Source organism: Aristolochia californica, unplaced genomic scaffold (genome assembly GCF_029961685.1).
Source record: "Aristolochia californica isolate CCGP_79_NKW_82.1479 unplaced genomic scaffold, dmAriCali1.0.hap1 SCAF_3, whole genome shotgun sequence".
NCBI lineage: Eukaryota > Viridiplantae > Streptophyta > Magnoliopsida > Piperales > Aristolochiaceae > Aristolochia > Aristolochia californica.
The window spans coordinates 11,167,737-11,192,560 of record NW_027181992.1 but is presented as its reverse complement, the minus strand read 5'-3'; the positions used below and the strand labels follow the sequence as shown (position 1 = coordinate 11,192,560).

Genomic DNA, 24,824 nt, shown 5'->3' with positions numbered 1-24,824 from the left:
GTGGACGTTTCTTGAGACAAAAATGTGTAATAATAATATTTGAGACAATAGCTGGTTTTGGCATGGGTTTTCGGAGTCAAAAGCAACTGTTTAGGTTAAGGAGTTACATTAAAGTTAAATAAGAAAACAACTTTTTTGATAAGATATAAAATGAAATTTTTCTAAAGAAAAAATCTTAGTTTTTGGAATTAGGATATGTAAATATGTTTAGACAATTATACCTTAATCATGTTGTTGAATTTCATATGACCAATTAGCAAATCTAGGTTCAACCAAACATAGTATTGTTCTACCTATATAATGTATATTTTCAAATTTTATGTGAGAATTATCAGATAAACTCTTCAATGAAGTTGTGGTTTTTTCTTTTTTACTTTTGTACTTTTTACCTCTAACATCTAAAGTAAACATAACTATGGTTCTCTGACTTGTGGGATTGACCTAGATTTCGACAAGAACAAGTTGAGTTTCAGGTGGACTCATCCCTCTTATTTCCTTGCACATCCCCCCTAATTATGATCCTGATTTCACTAGGTTTATGTAAGCTGAAAAGTTTTCAAGCTAAGGGAGTTCCTTGGGGCAATACTTGTTAATTGTCCATTGGAAAAATTACAAATCCCTCATTCTCTCTCTAAACTTTTTTTTATGACAACAAAAATGAAGAGAAAATTAGAGAGTTTGTATCTAGGGGAAAATATATTTAGAGGGAGTTAGTTTGTATGCAACAAAGCTAGTTCATTAGGGCCTTTCCATGTAGATGATGTATATTGAAATATGAGTAAAGATAACAATATTTATTAAAAAAATTCGATCATATTGGTCTTCATTGTTTTGATGATAGCAAAATGGGTAGCTTGAAAATGTGCTACTAATAGTGTTACTAATGTATTAAGGTGTAGGTCTTCTAGCACAAGTATATGTGCTTTATGGAAAAAGCTTAAGTGAAAATGTTGAGAATCGAGTTGCCAAGTCAAGATACAAAGATATAAGACATTGACGAACTCTTGTTGAGAAGAAAAACTTACAAGGCAAGGAGTAGAGGAGTTGAGGACTAGAACCCTTTAAGTTCATGTCTAGATCTCAAGAGCTCTAGCAATGTAAGAGTAGTCTTCTATCTTTTAAAACTTGAATTAGCATGAACAAAGAATTAGGTCGTTAATATTTTCAATACCATGCTCAAAATTTTATAGATATGTTTTCGGTTTTGGAATTATACTAATTTTTTTTCACTAAGTTTGTGTTAGACCAATGGTAAAATCATGTTGGTCTTCATTATTTTGATGATAACAAAATGGGTAGCTAGAAAGTATGCTACTAATGGTGAATCAATTTATTTTAAAAATATGACTTCCAACACAAATATTATGAGGTTTATGGCAAAATCTCAAGACAAAAAAATGATCAATCAAGTTGCCAAGTCAAGACCCGAAGCAAACACTCATTGCAGATAGTTGTTGTGAAGATGAACTTACACAAAGAAGAAGTGTTGAATTTTAGGTGAAGAAAAACAATTCACTGACTTATTGATTAACTGAGTACAATGAACATCTATTTATAATAGACAAAATAAGTAGAATCAGATTACAATTAAATAACCCGTGTCCCAATTACACCAAAGTATAACTCTTAAAGATAAGTTCTAAAATAATTAACAAATTGAACACAAGTAGAATACTAAAATAACTCGAACTCCTTTTAACGAAGATACTCTTTTGACTGTATGTTGACTCCCTTTTTTATTTTGATGATAACAAAACTTAATAGAGGTGACAATTGCAAATTAAGTATCCAGGTCCTTTTCTTCAAGAGTATGCATTTCAAGGTCTAAAGCATAAAAACGAAGAGTGTTGGAAGATGGGCGATGGGCTCAAGCCCACAAGCTCAAGGTTAGAAGCCCACACGTCAAAGGAGTGGCAAAGTGGTTATTTATGGTATGTTTCATAAGGATGGCATGGAGATATAAATACGTTGTCTTATTATGTATTTTAATCTATTGAGTTGTAACCCTAAAGGTTTTGTAACACTATAAATAAGAGTATTGGTTAAGAGGTAAGACATTCAAGCCTTCTCCTCTCTTTGAGAAATCGTCCAACCACCCTCTCTTCTCCCTTGAAGTATTCTTTTCTTCTCTTAATCCAAACTCTCCTCTTTCACGTCCTTCTCATTTCTCTCTCTTCTCTCACTTCTCTCTTTCTTCTTCCATGTTAACCTAATGTCCTTCTCATGGGGTCCAAACTTCTACATGGTATCAGAGCATGGAGTTTAGAATCCTTATTCAAGTAGTTATGTCCTCCATTCAAGAAGTCGTCTATAGAAGGAGTTCTACCATGAAGAGATAGGTAAAATCTAGTTTTTTTTTTCATATTATCTCTTTACGATTTCTATTTTTTTTCTCTTCTTGAATGCTTGAATCACGTCAAGTCAGATAATCTTCCATAAAAGATGTTATAGTCTTGATCAACTTATAACAATTACATGATTGATTGAAGGTGGTTTGTCCTTGTTTTTATGATTTGAATTCAGTTATCTTTATGTGGCGTGAATCAAACATTATTGATTTGGGATTCCAACATATCTTGATGTCAATTCTATAATCTAATAGTACTCATGGGATTGGGTTATGTTGTTGGATGACCATCATATAGTTAGAATTCCAGCATTTACTTATTCCTAGTGTTTCTTTCTATTTTTGAACTTCAACAATTGATTTTTTTTTTTTGTGTTGAACTATTCCCAAGAGTTAGACATTTTTTTTCCAAGAAATTTCTCTCGGTTTGCCAAGAAAGGCCGTGTCTACATTTGCTCTCATTTTTGTGGTTGAGTTTGGATTAAGGATATGAGTTACATCTATTCTCTTCTCTCTATTTTTTTTTATAAATATAAGAAAACTTGAGTAGTGACTGTTTTTTGTTATCGCTTGACAAAACCACTAATTTTTTCATGATTTGGTGTTTATTCTCGTGAATATATTCTCTACTTATTTTTGGGGGCTAATTTGGTCTACGGGTGCTTCAAATTATGTTGTGTAATTGTTATTTGAGCTCTTTGACATTTGACCTCAACAATGAATTTGAGTCAACATGGAGAATGGACATTTGAGTAATAAGAGTGACATACCCGAATTACTACAATTCCACTAAGAGATCTTTCCAATTACCTAAGCTGGTTACAATTGGTACGGAGGGTTCTCATTACTCATGACCTTCTTAGTCATGTTCTCAAAATCCCTTATTCGATTGATGAAGAAGATGAAGTCTATCGTAAATGGGTTAAAAATGATAACATGGTTATCAATTGGCTTATTAACAACATGGAAGAGCATGTTGCTAACAATGTGGTCCACTTGGAGACTTTCAAGGATATTTGGGACACATGGGTTAAGCTCTATTCAAGTACCCCCTCTTTGCAAAGAGTCCATGATATTTTCCAAAGTATGCTGGCTACCAAACAAGGAGATAATATTCATGAGTTTCTCCCCCGATTTTGTGGCCTTCTCCAAGAATGGAAACTTGCTCAACCATACTCTACTGACATTGTTGTTCAAGAAAAACAGCGTGAGGCCCTGGCAACAGCTATTTGCCTTACCAATATTAAGCCTTATCTAGAGGTGGCTAAGACTTAACTTTTTAGTTCCTCTGCTCTTCCTTCTTTTGATAACACAAGTGCCACATTGTTACAGATTCCTGATCCATTTTCTCCTTCTCTGATTGATGCTCCATCAACTATGTTCTCTGGTAATTGGGGTACATCATCCCAATTCTGAGGACGCGGCAGAAATACAAGAGGAGGCCGCAATAGAGGTGGTCAAACTGGTCCGCCCCATTCCGCACTGAGCCTCATGTGTGCACTTATTGTGGTGGTTCAAACCATCTTGTGGATTCATGCTGGAAACTCCATGGCAAGCCTGATTGGGCCACATCTAATCCAGCCTCAGTCACTGTTGAGAAAAAGGAGGATAGGACGGATTCTCATTCCGAGAATGTGACTATTTCTGTAGAAGACTATGTTGCAATTCAAAAGCTAAAATCCTAATTAGATAAATCCTCTACTCCACTAGAACCAATTGTTGCCACTACCATTGCCTCAGGTCTGCTTTCTCCCTCTTCAACCCCTTCCTCTTGGGTCATTGACTCTAGGGCTTCCGACCACTTTTCAGCTAACAAACACATGCTTCATTCATTGTCTCTATGTCTTCGTCATAAGTTTGTCGCTATTGCTAATGGTTCCCAAACCAAGGTGCTTGGCAAGGGTTCCGCCCCTCTTACCGCATCTATTCCTCTTCAAGATGTGTTGTCTGTTCCTCAATTTTCATTAAATTTGCTCTTCGTTAGTCAATTAACCAAACAATTGAATTGTTCTGTCACCTTCTCACCATCTTCATGTATATTTCAGGATCAAACTACGAAACAGGTGATTGGTGGTGGCCATGAAAAAGAGGGCTTCTACTATTTTACTCTTCCACCAGTAGCTGCTATTTCATTCACTACAACCAAGGCTCAACTTTGGCACCACTGGCTTGGTCATCCATCCACCTCGTCATTTCGTTCTTTAACTTCATCTCTTAAATTTTTGTCTAATTTTAATTGTGAGGCATGTCAATTAAGTAAGCATGTTAGGAGTACATATTCTCCTCGTCTTACAACTACCAGTACTGCTCCGTTTGCATTAATATGTTCTAATGTATGGGGACCTTTAAAGGTCTCTAACATTTCTCAAGTTCAATATTTTGTTACTTTTGTGGATGACTTTACTCGAGTGACTCGGTTGTTTTTATTTAAAGAACGTCCAAAAATTCTTTCTATTTTTAAAAACTTTTATGCAATGGTTTTGACACAATTTGGAAAAAAATTCAAATCCTTAGATCGGATAATCTAAGAAATATTTGTTTACCGAGTTTTAATCATTTTGTGATGGTAATAAGTTTCTTCATTAAACATCATGCGCCTATACCCCTCAACAAAATGGTATTATTGAAAGAAATAATCGTCACCTCCTTGAAGTTGCTTGGGGCCTCCTCTACTCGATGAAGGAACCCTAATTTTATTGGCCTCATGCTATTCTTATTGCATGATTTCTCATCAATAGGATACCTTCATCAGTGCTCAAAAATCAAAGTCCGTATTCTATTTTGTTTCATGGTGAAGATCCGTTTTCGCTTCCTCTTAAAGTATTTGGTTGCACATGCTTTGTTCATAACACTTCACCACATAAAAGTAAACTTGATCCGCGGTCTCTCAAGTGAATTTTTTTGGGGTATTCTCGTACTCAGAAAGGATATATTTGTTATAATCTTACACTTCAGAGGTTGATGGTATCTCGGGATATGACTTTCTTTGAAGACACTTCCTTCTACTCCTCACATGAGGCTCCTCCAGGATTTACATTTTCTCCTACCACTCCATGTTCACTTGTGCCAATTATTGATGATCTTACTCATCCCCCTGAAGCATCGGCCATCCCCTCACCTATAGAGTCTTCAGATCCACCTGAGGTAAGTCTTTCTCTTCCTCCTATGTTTGGGACTGAATTTGATGTTCGGCCTGTCTCATCCTATTACCAATTTTATATATTCTCATCGCTTATCTTCTGAGTGTGTTCAGTTTCTTGCTTCTCTTTCAGCTGTTTCCATACCACAATCCTATTAGAAGGCCTTGAAGCATCCAGGATGGAAGGCGGCTATAGATGAAAAAATGCATGCACTATATGAAAATCAAACTTGGACATTGGCATCGCTCCCAAAAGGCAAAAGACCGGTTAGTTGTAGATGGGTTTTTTCGGTGAAATACAACCCCGATGGGTCAGTTACTCGCCTTAAAACATAACTAGTTGCAAAAGGTTATACTTAGTGCTATGGGATAGATTATGAAGAGACTTTCTCTCCAGTTGCAAAACTGAACTTGGTACGTATCATCCTCTTTATTGTTGTTAACTCATCATGGCCAATATATCAACTCGATGTAAAAAATACATTTTTAAATAGTGATATACGTGAAGAAATTTATATGGTCCAACCACTAGGATATGCGGTTGAGGGGGAGTCCGTATGCCGGTTAAAGAAATCTTTATATGGGTTTAAATAGTCCCCTCGTGCTTGGTTTGATAAATTCAGTCAAATGCTTCTACGATTTGGCTTTCATAGGTGCTCGGTTGATAACTCAGTATATATTAAAAATACTATCAAAGGGAAGATATTATTGGCCGTGTATGTTGATGATATTATCTTGACTGGGAATGATCCTCATAATATACAAGAAGTGAAGAATATGATATGTCAAGAGTTCAAGACTAAAGATTTGGGGAAGCTCAAAAATTTTCTGGGTACAGAAGTCCTTCAGTCAAAACATGGGATAATATTATTTCAAAGAAAATATGTCGTGGATCTTTTTGAAGAAACATGAATGAAAGGTTGTAGACCAGCTAATACACCTATGGATGCTAATGGAAAATTGTGTGCTAGAACTAGAGAAGATGTTGACACTGGCAAATATCAAAGACTCGTGGTAAAATTGATCTCTCTCATTGTAACCAGACCAGATATATCATATGTTGTAAGCGTGGTAACTCAATTCATGCACAAACCAAAAATTACTCACTGACAAGCTTTGGAGAGAATACTATGATACTTAAAAGGTGCTCCAGGAAGAGGATTGCTATATAAAAAACATGGGCACTTCAATATAGAAGGTTTTTCAGATGCAGATTGGGCTGGATCACCCGATGATAGAAAATCTACGTCTGGGTATTGTACCCTTGTTGGGGGGAACTTGGTCACATGGAAAACCAAAAATCAAAATGTGGTTGCAAGATCTAGTGGTGAAGCAGAATAATGAGCTCTTGCCCCACACTGTATGTGAACTTTTATGGATAAAGATTCTTCTTATAGAATTGGGATTTTATACAGGAGGCTCCATGGGCCTACATTATAATAATCAAGCAACTATTCATATTATGTCAAATCAAGTCTTCCATGAAAGAACGAAACATATTGAAGTGGATTGTCATTTTATACAGGAAAAGTTTCAAGCAGGAACAATTTCTCTTAAATATGTTTCATCTCAAGAGCAAGTAGATGATATCCTCACCAAATCGGTTACATCCAAAATTTTATCTTATATAGGTGGCAAGCTGGGTATTTATGATGTATTTTCTCCTCCAGTTTGAGGGGGAGTGTTGGAAGATGGGCTCAAGCCCACAAGCTCAAGGCTAGAAACCCACACATCAAAGGAGTGTCAAAGTGGTTATTTATGGTATGTTTCATTAGGATGGCATGAAGATGTAAATACGTTGTCTTATTATGTCTTTTAATCTAATGAGTTGTAACCCTAAGGGTTTTCTAACACTATAAATAAGAGCATTAGCTAAGAGGTAAGGCATTCAAGCCTTTTCCTCTCTTTGATAAATCGTCCAGCCACCCTCTCTTCTCCCTTGACGCATTCTCTTCTTCCCTTAATCCAAACTCTCCTCTCTCACGTCCTTCTCCTTTCTCCCTCTTCTCTCTCTTCTCTCCTTCTCCTTCCATGTTAACCTAGAGTTGTTCTCATGGGGTCCTAACTTCTGTAGAGAGTCAAATATTGAAGAAACACCCTTGGAAGATGAAGACAAAGTGAAAACTAGAGTTTATGATTTATTGAGAAATATCAAAACTTAGTCCCTATAAAAGAGAGTTGTCCAACTCCTTTGATTTGAGGAACATTGCAAACCAGGAACTTTAGGACATACTTCACATTCATACATGTTTTAAAATCATCATATACACACTTCAAATATGTTAGAAGCACTTAGGATCTTTCATTCCCATACATTCAAAGTCAAATTAGTTGAATTGGCTCTGGAATGATCGATCAACATTTGCTAATGATCTATCATCCAAAAGTACACAGGCCAAGATTATTAAGCATGATCGATCAACCTAAGCTGGTTGATCGATCATCTAGAACATGGCCAAACCATGCTATAAAGCATGATCTATCATCCCACTTGGATTTTACACTCATTGATCGATCAACCTACATGATTGATCAATCATATAGAACTTTGATAGTCAGGAACGTACAACATGATCAATCATGGGAAGATAATTGAACGATCATACTTGGAATGCACTGCTAGAGGGAATTCTAATTGATCGATCATACCTTGGCAATGATCAATCAACTTAAAATGTCAAATCTAATGAGAATATATTGATCGCTCATATCATTGATAAGTGAGACACATTCGAGTTGAAAAATAGTTGTTACACTTGATTGATCGATCAATCACTTTACATTGATTGATCAAGGTAAACACTGATTTTAAAAATAGGAAAAAAATGGCTAGTTTGGCTTATGAAACTTATAAATACCCCACCGAACCTCCCATTAAGAAATTTATGAGCATTTATTGAGATATTCGTAAGCCTTTATTCTCAAATCCTTGAAAATCTTCTCAAAGTGCTTTTGTAAGAAAGAGTGAGTCCATACTCTTGAAAATCCAACTCTCTTGTCAAAATCTCCCCTTTGCATCTACATTAGACAAACTCCTACATTTACATTTTGCTACAAAGCTAGAGGCTTGGATTTTGAGAAGGTATTCTCCAAGTGTAAAAAGCGTGTAAGTTTTTTAACCCTTTCTTCATATTTTTCTCTTGTGAAAGGTTAATCTAGAACCTATTGTAATCTACATAGAAAAAGGCCTAACTAGAGCTAAAATGTAGCCAATCACTTGGAGAGATTGATTGTAAAAGTGTGTATTTGAGCTACACATGGCCTAAAAAGAGTTTAAATCTCTTTGATGCAAATTCCAGCTATTAGTGCTAAAATAGTTAAATTTCCCAAGCAAGGAATCTTGGGCAGTGAATACCAATACGAGAACATTGATAACAAAAAATCATGTGTTATCTTTGTGATGTATAAAAGTTTTACTTTTGAATTTGCATGCTTGCATGATTTATATTTTCAAGACTTTAGTAAAATTTTAATTTGTAATCCTCAATTCGCCCCCCTCTTTAAAAAGTCACCTGGACCAACAATTGGTATAAAGCAGGTCAAACATTTAATTTAAGTCAAAATGTATTTGATTTTGAAACTGATTAAATGACATCTCAAGATAAATTGCTCCTTCCTAAAGGACAATCAGCCAATCGTCCCCTGTTATTTAATGGACAAATTATGGATATTGGAAGGTAAGAATTTAATTCTTCCTCCAATCCGTGGATTGGGACATATGACATGTGACAAAAAAAGGGACATTTGAACCTCAAAAATTAGAAAATGACATTTTAGTCACTAAGGAATTCATAGAGCTGATTAGGGAAGATAAGAAGCAGCTCAAAATGAACTCGAAGGCCATTAATCATTTTTTAATGTGCCTTAGGACCCAATGAGTTCAATAGGGTCTCTACATGTAAGACTGCCAAGGAAATTTGAGACAAACTAGAGGTCACACATGGGGGAACCACTAGAGTCAAGGACTCTAGAATTAGTTTGTTGATAGCCCAATATGACAAGTTTAAAATGAAAATGGGTGAATCAATAGCTAAGATGAACTCAAGGTTTACTCATATAATCAATGAATTGAACATATTAGGAGAAAGATTTCATTATATAGTCAAAATGACAAGCTTCTTAAGGCACTTTCAAAGTCATGGGACTTGAGGAAGATACCCATTCGTGAGAATGCAAACTTTAGAACAATGAGCTCAGAAGAGCTCCTTTGATTCCTTCTAACTTATGAGATGGAACCTCAAGAAGTCAAGGAAGAGCAACACACAAGAAAAACAATTGCTCTAAAGGCCAAAGTGAGTGTTCAAAGCATCTCTAGTGAAGAAAGCTTCAATGAAGTTAGTTTCATCACTAGACACTTACAAAAGATTTGTAGGAAAAAGAAAATTTTGATAAATGACCAAATCGTAACTCAAAATGACAAATCATTAAAGAAATTTGATGTTTTTTAGGTGTAGTAAACCAGGTCATAGAAGGAACAAATGCCCAAATCTAGAAAGAAGAATCTCATCCTCAAGCAAAGATCCTAAGAAGAAGAAGAAGAAGGTCTTGATCTCAGCTTGGGATGCTATGGATGATGAGTCTAAGCCCTCCAAGGAAGAAGAAAATGATATTGGACTCATGGCTATTTAAGGCGGTGATGAGTCTACCACTTCCAAAGTGGTAAGTGACTCAGACTATGAAATTGAAAATCTATTCATAGTTTTAATAGATATAAATAGAAATGCAAATGTTAAGTTGTGGAGCCTAATTAACACCTTACACTCTGTCACGGATTGACCTTCGTGGTATGGTCGTTGTGGAGGTTGGAAGGGGGCGGAGCCCCCGGGCGGGTCCACAATATATTGATCATTATGTCATTAAGGGTAGTTTGAGGATTTCACACTTGTAATCTGCTAACCCTAATTTTTCCTTTATATTTTGGGGCGTCGTTGTTAGAGTTTTATCATCATTGAGAAGGAGTTGGAGTTGCAGCCCGAGAGAGGTTAGAGGAAACACCTGTAAGTGTGTGTGATTTCTCTTGTAAACTATTTCATCTTTAGAGTGGAATATTGTAGTGGCAGAAGATAGGACGTAGTCTCATCATGAGACGAACCTGTATAAATTTTATTATTTTTTTCGTGCTTGCTTTTCTTTTCTTTCACAATTATTATTATTGCTCTCATTAGTTTGGAATTAGGGCGTCTAATTTCTAACAAGTTCATGATTGACAGCAATGGATGGCGAAGAAGGATCGACACTTGGAATCAACAAGTTTGATGGTATGGAATTTACGTTCTAGAGGATGTAGATCGAAGATTATCTGTACAGTAAAAAGTTGCATGCACCACTTTTGGATATGAAACCAGAAGGTATGAAAGATGATGAGTGGAAGCTCCTCGATAGACAGGTGTTGGGAGTAGTCTGATTAGTACTATCAAAGAACGTTGCTCATAACGTGGCGTCGAAGAAAATTACAACAGGGATAATGAAGATTTTGTCTGACATGTATGAGAAGCATTTTGTAAATAATAAAGTACATCTCATGAAAAAAAACTCTTCAATTTAAAGATGACAAAAAATACATTAGTGGCATCCCAATTGAATGAGTTTAGAGCGATTATCAATCAATTAACCTCTGTTCAAATTAAATTTGATGATGAGGTCCATGCTTTAATTCTTTTGGCGTCTCTACCAAATTGTTGGGAGCTTATGAGGGTTGTAGTCAGCAACTCTGTAGGCAATGAGAAGCTGATTTTTAATGATGTTCGGGATACCATTCTTGTGAAGGAAGTTTGTAGAAAGGACTCCGGAGAATCGTCAATATCTAATTTTGCCCTAGCAGTCTCATGTATGCCATGGTGTGTACTAGACCAAACATATCTCATGCAGTTGTGATATATGAGTAATCCGACTAAACAACATTGGGAAGCAGTGAAGTGGATTCTTAGGTATTTGAGAGGCACTGCAGACTCAACCTTATATTTCAGAAAGTCAGACTTGGGATTACAGGGTTATGTAGATGCTGACATGGCTAGAGAAATTGATGGCAGGAAGAGTACCATTGGATATGTATATACATCGGGTGGTACAACAGTTAACTGAGTCTCTAAGTTGCAGAAGATAGTTACTCTTTCCACCATTGAGGCAGAATATGTCGCCGTGACCAAAGCCAGCAAAGAGATGGTATGGTTGCAATCTTTCTAGGCAGAATTAAATCTCAAGCATGGGAAGAATGTGTTGTATTGTGATAGTCAAAGTGTTATTCATTTAGCAAAGAACCCTGTTTATCATGCCAGAATAAAGCACATACAAGTACGTTATCACTTCATTAGATCGGCTCATGAGAATGGAGTATTAGCAATTGAGAAGATTCAAGAGAGTCAGAATCTGACTGATATGTTGACTAAGACTGTTACGATTGAGAAACTGAAGTTGTGTTTAACTTTAGTTGGATTTTTCTCTGAGGATTGAGAAGTTGTTGCTACTACATAAGAGATATTGATTATGGATTAGTTTTCAAGTGGAGATTGTTCAGTTGTGGAGCCTATCAACACCTTACACTTTGTCGCAGATCAACCTTCGTGATAAGGTCGCCGTGGTGGGGTTTAGGGGCGAAGCCTCCGGGTGGGTCAACGATATATGGACAGCTGTGTCATTAAGGGTAGTTTGGGGATTTCACACTTGTAATCCGATTGCCCTAATTTCTCCTTTATATTTGGGGGCACCGTTGTTAGGGTTTTATCATCACCGAGAAGGAGTTGGAGTTGCAGTCCAAGAGAGGTTAGAGAAAACACCTGTAAGTGTGTGCAATTTCTCTTATAAACTATTTCATCTTTATAGTGGATTACTACAATGGCGGAAGATAGAATGTAGTCTCACCTTGAGGCGAACTTGTATAAATCTTATTTTTTTGTGTTTTCTTTTCTTTTCTTCCGCGATTATTATTATTACTTTCGTTAGTTTGGAATTAGGGCATCTAATTCCTAACAACAAATGCTCAAAGAGAGTATTCTAGAGCTCAAAGAAGCGCTTAGTGCCTTGAAAGAAGCTAATGAGAGTCATATGGTCAATGGTTCAAGGCTAAGTAGAATGATAGACAATCTATCATGTGATAGACTTGCGTTTGAAAAGAAGAGCATATATCTAGAACAAGGAGTCAAAGCTCTATCTTAAAAATCCACACCCAAGAGGAAAGTTGGAAAGAACAAGAAGAGACAAATTAATAAGTTCTCTCCCATTCCTTACATTCAATACCACTATTGTAATAAGGTGGGTCACTATGCCCATATTTACCAAATTAAGAATACAAATGGCAACAAACAACGTTGGGTACCCAAAACAACTAAAAGGGTTGTGGTAACCCACAAGAACTTGGGCAAACAAATTTGGAAACCCAAATCACCTAGTGCTTCAAATGTTATTTCAAAGGGACCCGACTTAAAATGGATATCTAAGGGCTAAATCTCTTGTGATGTAGGTTTGCCTTTGAGCCAAGGTATTGAAAAATGTTCGGATTTTGGATAGTTGTTACTTGAGGCACATGATCGGTGACAAGCAGAAGTTTGTAGAAATCAAACCTAAAGTCGGTGGTCATGTAACATTTGGAGACAATATAAAATGTACTACCAAAGAAATTGAAAAAAATTGGTCCCTCAACCTCTTTCACATCTGATGTTTATTATGTAGAAGGGTTTATGCATGATTTACTTAACATTAGTTAAATTTGTGATAAAGGTAACAAATTATCATATGAAAAGGACAAATCCTTAGTAAAGAACGAAAATGATAAACTAGTTCTAGAGGAACATAGAAATAGGAACTTTTATGTTGTGAACATAATTGACTTACCCACAACTAGTGTCATATGTTTGGGTGCAAAAATCGATGAATCTTGGTTGTGGCATAAGAGACTAGGACAAATAGGAACATATTCCTTGAACAAACTAGTAAAGAAAAATCAAGTGAGAGGGATACCGAATAAAAAATTTATAAGAGAGGGATCTTGTAATGCTTGGAAACTTGGAAAGAAATACATAACTTCTTTCAAATCAAAGAATGTAGTTTCGACCTCTAGGCCTCTTCAACTAATCCACATGGATTTAGTTGAACCTACTCAAACCTTAAGCCTAAACTGAAAGTGTCTTACCTTAGTGGTGGTAGATGACTATTCTAGGTTCACATGGGTAGATTTCTTAGCTCACAAGGATGATGTTTTTCCGACCTTTGCCAAACTATGAGAGAAAGTTAAAAAAAAGCAAGGCTAGAACATTGTCAAAAATAGAAGTAATCGTAGAGGAGAATTTGAAAATCCACTCTTCGAGGAATATTTCACAAAGCATGATATAGACTATACATTCTCAGCTCCTCAAACTCCTAAAAAATGGTGTTTTTGAGAGAAGAAATAGAACTTTATTTGAGATGGCTAGAGCTATGCTACATGTATACAACATGCTAGATAGATTTTGGGCCAAAGTCACAAACACTACTTACTATATCATAAAGCGAGTAAGTATAAAGCCCCTTCTCAACAAACTCATGAATTGTACTTCCAACATTACTTTAGAACATTTGGATGCTAAGTGCTCATGTTGAAAGAACCAAAGAAAAATTAGGGAAGCTTGACTCTAGGGTTGATAAAAGATTTTTCTTGGGTTATTCAACTCATAGAAACATATATAGAGTTTACAACAAGACAACTAGAAGAGTCGAGGAGTTGGTACATAATGAGTTTGGCCAATCTGATTCTCCAAATCCAACCCCAACTCCAATTTCTGATGAAGAAGAGGGAAACCCCTTCGATTCATCCCCGGATCTCAACCTCAAGACCAAAGTCTTGATGAGAACCCAAATGACCCGAATAACCAAGAAGAGCCACCTATGGAGCCAAAGAAATATAAGTTCATGGTTGATCATCCCTTAAAACAAATTGTTGGTGACCCTCAAAACAAAATTACAACTAGAAGAACAACTCATAAAAATATGGCAAATAGTGCCCAAAAGCTTTGCTGAAACTAAAAAAAGATGACTTTGGGATCATGGCAATACAAGAAGAATTAAATCAATTTGAAAGAAATAAATTTTGGACTCTAGTACCTAGATCCCAAAATCAACAAGTCAAAAAAACTAAATGGGTTTTTAGGAACAAGGCTAATGAAGAAAACCAAATTGTGAGAAACAAAACTAAGTTAGTTGCAAAAAGATATAACCAAGAAGAAAATATTGATTTCGAAGAAACTTACTCACACGTGGCAAGACTAGAAGCAATTTAAATCCTTTTAGCCTATGCTTGTCACATAAAATTCAAGTTGTACCAAATGGATGTAAAAAGTGTATTTCTAAATGGGTACATTCAAGAAGAAGAATATGTCGAACAAACTGAAGGTTTTGAGGATTTGAGCAACTTTGACCATGTATATAAATTACAAAAAAAGTTACATGGGTTAAAGCAAACTCATAAAGCGTGGTATGATAGATTAAGCGAATATTTAGAAAAGAATGATCATAAGAGAGGCAACCTAGATAAGACTCTATTTATAAAGAACCATGATCAAAACTTAATTATCAATCAAATTATGTGGATGATATAATATTTGGTTCTACAAACCCCTTTCAATATCTTGAATATCCTAGTGTAATGAAAAATGAGTTGGATATGAGTCTAATGGGTGAACTCACATTCTTCCTTGGACTTCAAGTAATACAAACCGAAAATGGTAAATTCATAAATTAGTCTAAATACACTAAGGGATTGCTTAAGGAATTCAACATTGAAAATCTTAAGCCAATTAGCACACCCCTGAGTTCGTCCTTGAAATTTGACTCAGACAACTTCGGTAAGGCCATAAATAAAAAATCTATAGAAGCATGATAGGATCCCTACTTTACCTTTCAACCAGTAAACCAAATATAATGACCCTAGAGAATCTCACTTAGTGGCAGTGAAAAGAATCTTTCGTTATCTACTTGGAATACCAAACTTAGGTCTTTGGCACTCTTAACTCATGAGTCATTGATGTAGTAGGTTACTTTGATGTTGATTTTTTTGGTTGCAAAATTGACAGAAAGACTACGAGTGATAATTGCCAATTACTTGAAAATACGTTTGTCTCTTGGTTTTCGAATAAACAACACTCAATTACATTAGATGCTAAATACATTGCATGTGGAAGTTGTTGTGTTCAACTTTTTTGGATGAAACAATAACTAGATGATTATGGCTTAGAGAAAAGAAATTTTAGTCCTTTATGACAATATGAGCGTCATAAGTCTAAAAACCTGGTTCACCACTCTCAATGAAAACATAGAGAAATAAAACATTACTTGATCAGAGAGTAGGTTTAAACCAAGGTAATTAGAATTGAATTTTTTCCCACCAAATATCAATTAGCGGACATTTTCACAAAGCCATTAGAATTTGATCAGTTCTCAAGGAGAACTAAGCATGAAATGAAAAACATGAGCTTAAAGAACACATCATTAATAGTGCCATAAAAGTGAAGTAGAAATCCAAAGATGACGTTTTTATCACTCTACATATGTTATTGATTGATAGATCAAAGCACATTGATTGATTGATCAATCAATCAACACAAAATGATTGATCATTCACAAGGTAAAATAACAAGTTGGAAGAGTTTTAAACAGATCTTACCCTAACCTCTTCACTCTACCAAATTTCAGAGCTCCAGTGCCTCCAAACCCCTTTCATTTTGATTTTTTATGCATTTCTCATTTAAATCCGAGGCTAAACCCTCTATTTTCAGCCCCTTCTTCACCAAAACCTAAATTCCACCATACTTCTGACCGAAGTAATAGATGAGAAGGGAACTCCAGTCAAAGAGTCTGATGTTTGTAAAGCGATTGCCTCCAAAAGCATCGTTGAACCAGAAGACTACCCAAAGAATTAAATTCAATATAGGCAATGGCTTTTTTACATCTTGATACTCGAGCGGTTACTCCCACACTCATCTAATCTCTCACACGCATAGGCGAGCACTCTCAAACGAATAAAGTAAGTTTGAAAATAATTTTTAATAAAATTTATTTGTAACATAATCAAATTGCTTTTGAGACGGCTAACAATGTTTTGGATAACACATTTCTAAAAATATTTTAAATTCCACTCAAATAAATAAAACAATATCCACTGATTACCCCTTGTTTTCTCAATAAAGGTTACTCGATTACTATGATTCTGATTCCATGAAGGTTCGTCCATTTTGGTTCTACAATACCAACTTTCTCACAACTACAATTACTGATTTCTACAATTTCTCATAAAAACTGATATGGTAAATATTGCCAATGTGAGTGCTGGCTACCACGGGTGGCAGATTGATCACATGAGACCAAAACACGTGACCCCTTGCGGTGCTCTAGGCGTTGATAAATCCCAAATTGATATTACGAGTTATAATCACTAAAACGCCGTCGTAGAGGTTCTCGCAGCCACCCCTTTCACTACCATATATAATACAAAACTTTCTCAATTATCCTCGTAGCCAATTTATAATATGGCCACTGCTCCCCTTCGATTCTATTTTATACTCCAAATATCAGCTCGTCAGAAAGGTGAACGCCGATGGATATTGAGAATCACAAACGATGTACACTTCATTTTGGTCTAGCAATGGAATTAACTGCACCTCTACAACAGAATCAATTCATAATAATATTCACCTGAACCCTTTTAGCTTGTTCTTCTGATCCAGTATAACAGTCCAGCAACCATATATACTCACAGTTCTGTGCTAAAAGAGCTCCATCAACTGCTGGACAACATCTGCAAACCACAAATAGCAACATGTTTAGGTTGTTAAAGTGAGAGTAAGGAACATAAAGAATCCAAATATATCACTCAAGCATGCTCAAACACATCAAGAAACATAATCGCACCTTGCAGGATAGCTGGAGTAATCTGGAAATCTTCCCACATACTCTGATTTAAAGAGAGATCAAAATTAAGAAATCTGGCAGCAAGAAAAGCTGCTCCAGCAGCTATGTGTTGTGGTTTGAACTGTAGCCAAAGAGAACTCCGGAGTCTGCAGAAGAGTTCATTTGCTTCCATAAAAATTACTCACAGAAACAAGGGAGAGAGACGAACAGAGCAGGTAATGCCAGTCAATTCAATAATTCAACTCAAAACACACTAAAGCTAACCAATCATTCCCAAATTCATGAAAATAAGAGCCTTTTGGACTCAATTTCATATCATTAATAAGAACATAACATGAGTTTCAAGTAAATCCATGGTCGACTTTCATATGGCAAATCAATGCAAGTTCTTAAAAGCATTCATTCCTTACCAACAAAAGCAGCCAGGCAGGTAGAACATTTACCAAGAATCATCTCCAGGAATACACTGCTAACACACTAAGACCACAGTAGTAAGTTGGGCCTTCTGGAAGGCGCAATATGGGTCTAAAACAGGTAACAGAGCTAGAAGGTTGAATCAACATCAGACAGATGGCTAGCAAACCACAAACTACCCATCTGCAATTACACTGGGATATTTCTAGCAACATGCAGAGACATAAAGAAAAGTGGAAAAAAAAATTAAATAACAAGATAATAAAGAAATCAAACTTTGACTTCAAAACCATTATATCCTTCTTACCAACTAGCAAAAGCAGTCACCACCTAGAATTTTTGAAGAATCATCTGGAGAAATGCTGATAGAGCTGCTTAAAGAACAGTAGTATGTTGATCTTTTCTGAGCAATACATCAATTTAGTACTGGTCCCAGAATGAGCTATCCGAAGTCCACATGTCAACGTATAGGGGGGATGCAAGAAAAAGTTGCAAGCAAATAAAAGCACAAATGTTCATTGTATGTGCCTGTATCATCAACTCAGTTTTGTCCTACGCATGAAATACACTTAATAGTCCTGCATCACGCATATTGCGCACCATTTTGTCTTTTGGAAAAGTTGTTACTTTGTATTACTCAGGAGATCCATATGCAGTAGGCATCCTCTAGCAGAGCACCAGACATCTCCAAAAAAAAAAAAAAAAACAGCCAAGCTTTGTAAACATATTGCAGTTTACACAAGTAGAAAAAACAAAAACAGATGGTGGACTGTTATGTTCCAACCAAAGTAAAAATGGGATGAAAAAGAGCTCCAATCTATGGAAGGCTTCATCGACCAACAATATATCAGCTTCATGGTTAGCTGACTGAAACACATCAATCTATGGAAGGCTTCATTGACCAACAATATATCAGCTTCATGGTTAGCTGACTGCAACACATACATGCATGCACATCAATACATGACACGTGCTTACAAAGACTTAGATATATGATGACAATATAAAGCATGACGAAGTTGAATTTGACCAACAATGACAGGAAAATCTGTGAATGTTTTTTAGATACATAAAAGCAAGTATAAAGACTGAACAAATTCACTTGAAAGAATCCCAGGACGATGATGTCCAAAAAAAAAAAAAAAGGCCTGAGACATCAAATGAGTAGAGAGGAGAATCAAAAGCAGCGCTGACAGGTGTTGTTGCTTAGCAAATGTTTTTAAAGAAACAGCACTTACAATAAAAAATTAGAATTAATTAATAGTACACTAAAATGCCTTCGTTTGCCATTGATGTTGAGCCCAAGAACTTTAGAAAGAACTCTTGAAGTAAAATTTAAAAGAGGACAGATACTTGCTGCAAAATCCAGCAAACAACATAGCATGAACGAAACTTAAAAACGTGCAAACACATGTCCCTAGCTGTTGTTTCACCTTGGTAACTTAAAGGAGTAGTTAAAACTTTGAAGACCTCTATGTACCATAACCTGAAGAAGTAGCCACCCCTTTTTTCACAGGGAAACGAACATAAACAGTGTGACCTAACATAACCTTCTAACATTTAGCTAACAAGTTCATTATGCCATTTGCTTCTTGACCTTTAAGTAATATACACATGACATAGTACCGCTAAAGAATATGATATGAGACTCACACAGTAGCATAAATGAGACAACAGGAAATAATAGAAGAGTTGAGCAACAGCCTGAAGCCTGAAGCAACAGGAAATAATCAGGAGTTCAATATTCTGCATTCTTTTTTTATTTTTATTTTGTTTTCCATTTTGGAAGGGCAAGGGCTCCCTTTCTCAAGTATTGATGTTTGAACTAGAAACTGGAGCTGATATTTAATATTTGATGTATTTCTTATCCAACAAGACAAAAATTGAATCGACTCACAATCCAAACCAAAAACGCATATTTTATCAGACGACGAACTTAAAGCCAAATTGCTACTGACTATAAAAAAAAGCTGTAATAGGACAAAAAATCTGAACCTTATTTAAAAAAAGGAATTGGAGTGACATTGGAGAGTTGGTGGAAGAAATTAGATAATCCAACATAATGGAATCAACAAAAAATTCATCTTTTGCAGAAGGATTAGAAAACGATGGAGGCAAGAAAGAGAAAGAATGAGAGAAATAGAGTTTGTTACTAGTAACAACCAGTAAAACAGTGTAACTTTCAAAGAGAAATGATCGACTGAAAGTCCTGACATACTCCATTTCCTCAAAAATGTTTTCACAAGTTGGGCGGAGAGATTATTCACCTCAAGAGGCAAAGCTAAAATCCCAATTAAAAAATCAGATTGTAAATCAGCAACCGCCAACAGGAAGACAGATCCCAAATCAGACAAATGTACCAGGTAAGCTAGTACAGACAACAATGTTTTTTGATTCTTAGATTATTTTTTTTTTTTTTTTAAATTGAACCCCTTACCCTGGTGAGACTTGAACCCAGACCACACACTAGAAACCCCCAGTGGCCATTGAAGCAAAGGCCCAGACAGCAAATGACAGCAATGGTTACCAACTTGGCTCAGATTCTGGTATTCAGGAGGACCTCACCAGCTCCCCAGTAACTGGGTGAATAATAGGTTTTGAATATACATGAAAAATATAAGAGTATCTTTCTTTTTTCTTTTTCTTTTCTGCCTTGATGGATTGATTTCAACGCAAGCTAGCCATAACATCCTAATGTTTCAACTTCAAAGGTAAACAACATTCTGCATGAATAGTGAATCAACCCGCCAAGTAAGAAAACCACACAGGTGAGCACGCTATTCTTGAAGACCCTGCAATATATATGCCAGACCAAAAGATCAATATACACACCAGAAAACAAAAAAAAAGAACCATGTTGAGTAATCAGTCTCGTGGGAAATTTGGCAAAAAAAGTAACAATTAAGGTATAAAAGATAATTAAGAAAGATGTGGATGGGTACAAGCCACCTCATCTCATAGTTAAAAACTTCAAGACAAGTTGCTCAAGACATCAGACACCACTGAGAGAAAATGAAAAAGAAAGACAACAACAACAAACATATTTCCTTATCCTTTTCACTGGAAAACCAAAACTACTATATAAGAGAAGTTATGAAACAAAACATTATCCCAGTACCCATAGGCAGCTTCATTAAATATTTACACATGGACTACAACAACAAAGAAATGAGGCCTTTCTGATACAAAAATATCACAGACAGTGAGAACTAAAACCAATGAACTTACCCTTCACTAACCAAGTTCCATGCAAGATTCACTAGTGCACTTTGTGAAAATCCCAGTTTGTTAAGGACAGAAGTAAGAGGATTGTATGGATGCTGCACATTGAGCTCAAAGTCTAGAGTTCTCAATATTATATGCTCTGCCTCAAGGATTCTCTCTCGATATTGCTCAAACCAGTCCTACAAAAAAAGTACAAGGTAAACACATTCTCAGAACAGAGTATGTTCTGCCAAGATGGACAAAGAAAGAAGATTCAGCATCATTGGGATAAAACATATTTAGGATGTTAATTACTAAATAGAAAATATGCTATTTCAGTAACATACTTTAAGATATAGGAGCCCTGCTGTAAAAACAGGGTTACTTAAAAGGCAAATACATTTATTTACAAGAAGGAGAAAGTGCAGAAGGAAAGGGATGTTGCAAGAGGCAAGATTAAGAGAAGGGTCTGATCAGCATATATAATTGGTTAAACCAAAAAATAATGAAAAAAATATCATACTAACTTTACTTACAGAGGGAAGTAAATATGGAAAGAAAGAAAGATCTTGCTTATGGCATATTTCATATGAAAGTCTAAGTACTGTATTCAAAGGTCGTGATGTCTCCTCAGACTTTGCTGTAAGGAACAAAGCTGCTGTTGCAATTAACTGCATTAGAGAGATCATTAGTTATTAGAGTATTCTTCATTCAGAGAACAAATTTCAGTAAAATGAAGCAAGCATACGAGTAAAACATGAGAAAGGCAGGGAAAACTCACAAATCTATCGTGACAAGCATGAGACCTGCGAACAAAAAAACGGTGACAAAGAACCATTGCAGTACCAATTGTAGTTTGTGGCCTGCAAAGTTATAAATAAAGCAACGTCATCAAATTTATCACAACGAAACCAGACCACATATCACAAAGTTTTCATTATAGCAGATGAAAAGACTGAACACACCAATACAACCAGCTGATGATATCTAACCAAGCTATTCAGAACTAGGAGAAGTAACACTCTAGAAACAGACTCAAAGTGGTACAACAAAAGACTCTAGAAAAAATGGATCTGAAATGTAACCGTATACTCTAGTACACTACCAAAAGATTCCACTGAGCAACCAAGCCCCCAAATTAAAAATGCCAAAATGATTTACAGTTCCGACCAAAGAGGAGTTTTTAATGTACTTTCATTTGGTAAGTGTAGGTTGTCTTAAAAAGAAGATAATTTAGCCAGAAAATTGAGAATGTTGCAAAAGGTCCTTGAAAAATTCTGCACCACATTCTCTCATGAGGAAGAAATTTTCTGAATTCCCCTGTTCCCATATAAGAGAGAACTAAGTCGGAGATTGCCACCATGTCAATCAACAAGCCACTGAATGTCACAGCAATCAGCTCCATCAAACTTAATTTTGAAGTTAGATAAAAAACCTGAGTCAAGTAGGATTTGGTGACATTTTTCTTGACATTACTGGATCTGCAATACTATCATATGCCGGTCCCTTAGGTTCTAAGAGTCTTTCTCAGCTGAATCTCACACTCTCCTGAATGGTATTAAAGTTGCTCACTCTCATTTTCGGACCCAGGTGTGGGACAGGTGGATTCTGCATCTTTTATCAGCCAGTGTAACGAAAATATTGAGCCTAATTGGCACCTTTTACCATTTTAAAAAAAATCTGGGACAATACAAGAACCCTCACTATGTCTTGGCAGCATGTTCCTAGAACAGTAAATTCTTCAGCAGATAAGGTTGTCTGGGAAGGATCCCCTTACTGATTTCATCAGTTTTATCCATAAATGTAATTTATTTTCTTTTTTTATTGTCTGGCTTCTAGTTTCAAATGTATCGTCACTTTGTTGTCTGCTTTTAGTTTTAGATGTATTCTCACAGCAGCCCTCTGGATTTTAGAAGGTACTGCTTCTTTGTCTTCTCCCTATTACAATCTTTTATGACTCAAAAAAAAAAAAAAAGGTCTTGTGTATTGTACTATAGCCATCCATTTCATCAAGATCATGTCCTCCAAATGAAAATTACCTGAAAAATGAAAAGAACCAAAGAGAAATAAGAAAATGTGCAGTTGAAATAAATATACTTACAATTCCAGACGAAGTCCGAGGTTCTGGAGAAAAGCACAGTAAGAATATCTCAGGTGAGTTTCACGAAGCGAATCTATTCCATCCTTCCTAGAAGGAGAGCATCTGTCAATCTCCTCCCTGGACATAAATACAGTGTCATCCTCTGATTTGGGCTGTTCAGCTTTGTGGCTGAAGGACCCACTGAAGTCTGTATCAGATCTTGTAAAGCCGGGATAGTTGGAGTGGCTCGTCATTGCTGGAGCGTAAGTAACCATTGTCAATTGCTGAACCTGACTGTGAAGGTACTGTCTGCCACTACCTTCCCAGTTAGAACTTGCGAACTTTCTTCTCTTAAAAGAAGGACCACTATCAACGTCAAGGCGATATTGATGATCGCGAATTTTTCTCGAAATTTCATTAGGATGGAAGCTGCTGTCATAGAGGTTTCTAACGTTATTGTTTCTGTTGGAGGAAGATGTAACACCATTTGGGATATGGAATCCTTGTGGAGGATGTCTACGAGGCCGAGATAGAGACATGATTATAAATGAAATTAAGGTTAATAAAGATAACAGCTGTTCTGATACCTTCACGGAACCAAAATCAACGAGAACCTGACCGAACAAAATACCGAGGTCGGACAGAAATGACAGAGCCAGAAACAAAAAGGATCGACCACAGAATACACCAGTTGCGATCAAAACCTAGAGTTGGGATACTAAAACAAACGATGATCTAATTCAAATAAACCTCAGTGAGTGACCTAGCCAGGAGTGAATAACCTAAAACAGCAAGAAATTCTCAAAATTGGAAGATTAACCGGACAAACGCAGAGCGTAACAGGAGATACCTTTGACGTTTAATCCGATCAAATAAAACACGAAACCTGATAGCGAATCTCCCCTTGCAGATGTCGAAATTTCTGAGTGTGATCAGTAGATTCGGAGCGATCAAAGAGACGAGCAGCCCTAGAAATAAGAAGAACACTTGAATTTGGAGATGGAATTGGCACAGATTTGTGAAGGATTTTGGGATTATAGATATGATTTGGGAGTTCTGTGAGGTAAGTGCTATGTGAAAAAAAAGGGGGATCAGAAGTACATCCGTAAACAAGGGGTGAAGAATCGACAATCTTTTCAACGAGGAAACGTAGTCATCTTTGCCCGCTGGCAGCATTCACGTTTTCGTGGCCTCTTCTCGTACTCACACTTTTTCACCTTAACCCCCGGGCGGTTCGTAATTCTTACATGTGTAATAATCATCTCTCATCCACTCAATTTTTTTAAATTTTATTTTTCTTTAAATATAGAAATTATAGACCTCAATGAAAATATATTTAAATCACTGATTACTAATACCCTTGAAAAAACACTGTACACTTTGATATATTATACACTTACATGTACAATAAATGAAACAATATATTAACCTAGCCATGTCCCATAGCTAAGTTGGAACTTTTAAGAAGGTAGATGTACATGCCCTTCCTTCCTTACAAACATTAATTCTTGGAGCCACTAGATTGATCATTGTGTTTGTGTCCTATTTACATTTTTTATATTCTTCATAAAATAAAGCAAAAAAAAAAAAAAAAGCTTGGATTTTGTGCACCACTAGTCACTAAGAGCCTAATGGTGCTCAAAATCAACTTAAAGCGCTAATTTAGAGGCACAAGATAGTGCAACTCTGCTTAAAAAATATTGAATTTTTAGAAAAGAGAAATAACTCATTGAGTATGACGAGTCTTTATTTATAATAGAAGAAAT

At 36.0% G+C, this 24,824-nt stretch overlaps 1 protein-coding gene across 3 annotated transcripts; it reads right to left on the bottom strand.

Annotated features, from left to right (window-relative positions):
* Positions 1 to 16,613: 16,613 nt before the first annotated feature.
* On the bottom strand, positions 16,614 to 24,205 carry LOC137958983 (cyclin-T1-4-like). Of its 3 annotated transcripts, XR_011114032.1 has the most exons (7): positions 23,080 to 24,205; positions 21,760 to 21,841; positions 21,515 to 21,649; positions 21,003 to 21,178; positions 20,212 to 20,566; positions 18,082 to 18,459; positions 17,421 to 17,506 (listed from the first exon to the last, which is right to left on the bottom strand). XR_011114032.1 is itself a non-coding variant. In XM_068806223.1 (6 exons), the coding sequence occupies exons 1-6, from the start codon at positions 23,595 to 23,597 to the stop codon at positions 17,216 to 17,218; spliced, it is 1,089 nt and encodes a 362-aa protein (XP_068662324.1). In that variant the 5' UTR covers positions 23,598 to 24,205; the 3' UTR covers positions 16,614 to 17,215. The 3 variants fall into 3 exon arrangements, 2 of the variants coding, with proteins under 2 accessions (XP_068662324.1, XP_068662325.1); XM_068806223.1 differs by lacking the exons at positions 18,082 to 18,459; positions 20,212 to 20,566 and adding an exon at positions 16,614 to 17,247 and having other exon boundaries at positions 17,361 to 17,506; XM_068806224.1 differs by lacking the exons at positions 17,421 to 17,506; positions 18,082 to 18,459 and having other exon boundaries at positions 18,466 to 20,566.
* Positions 24,206 to 24,824: the final 619 nt, after the last annotated feature.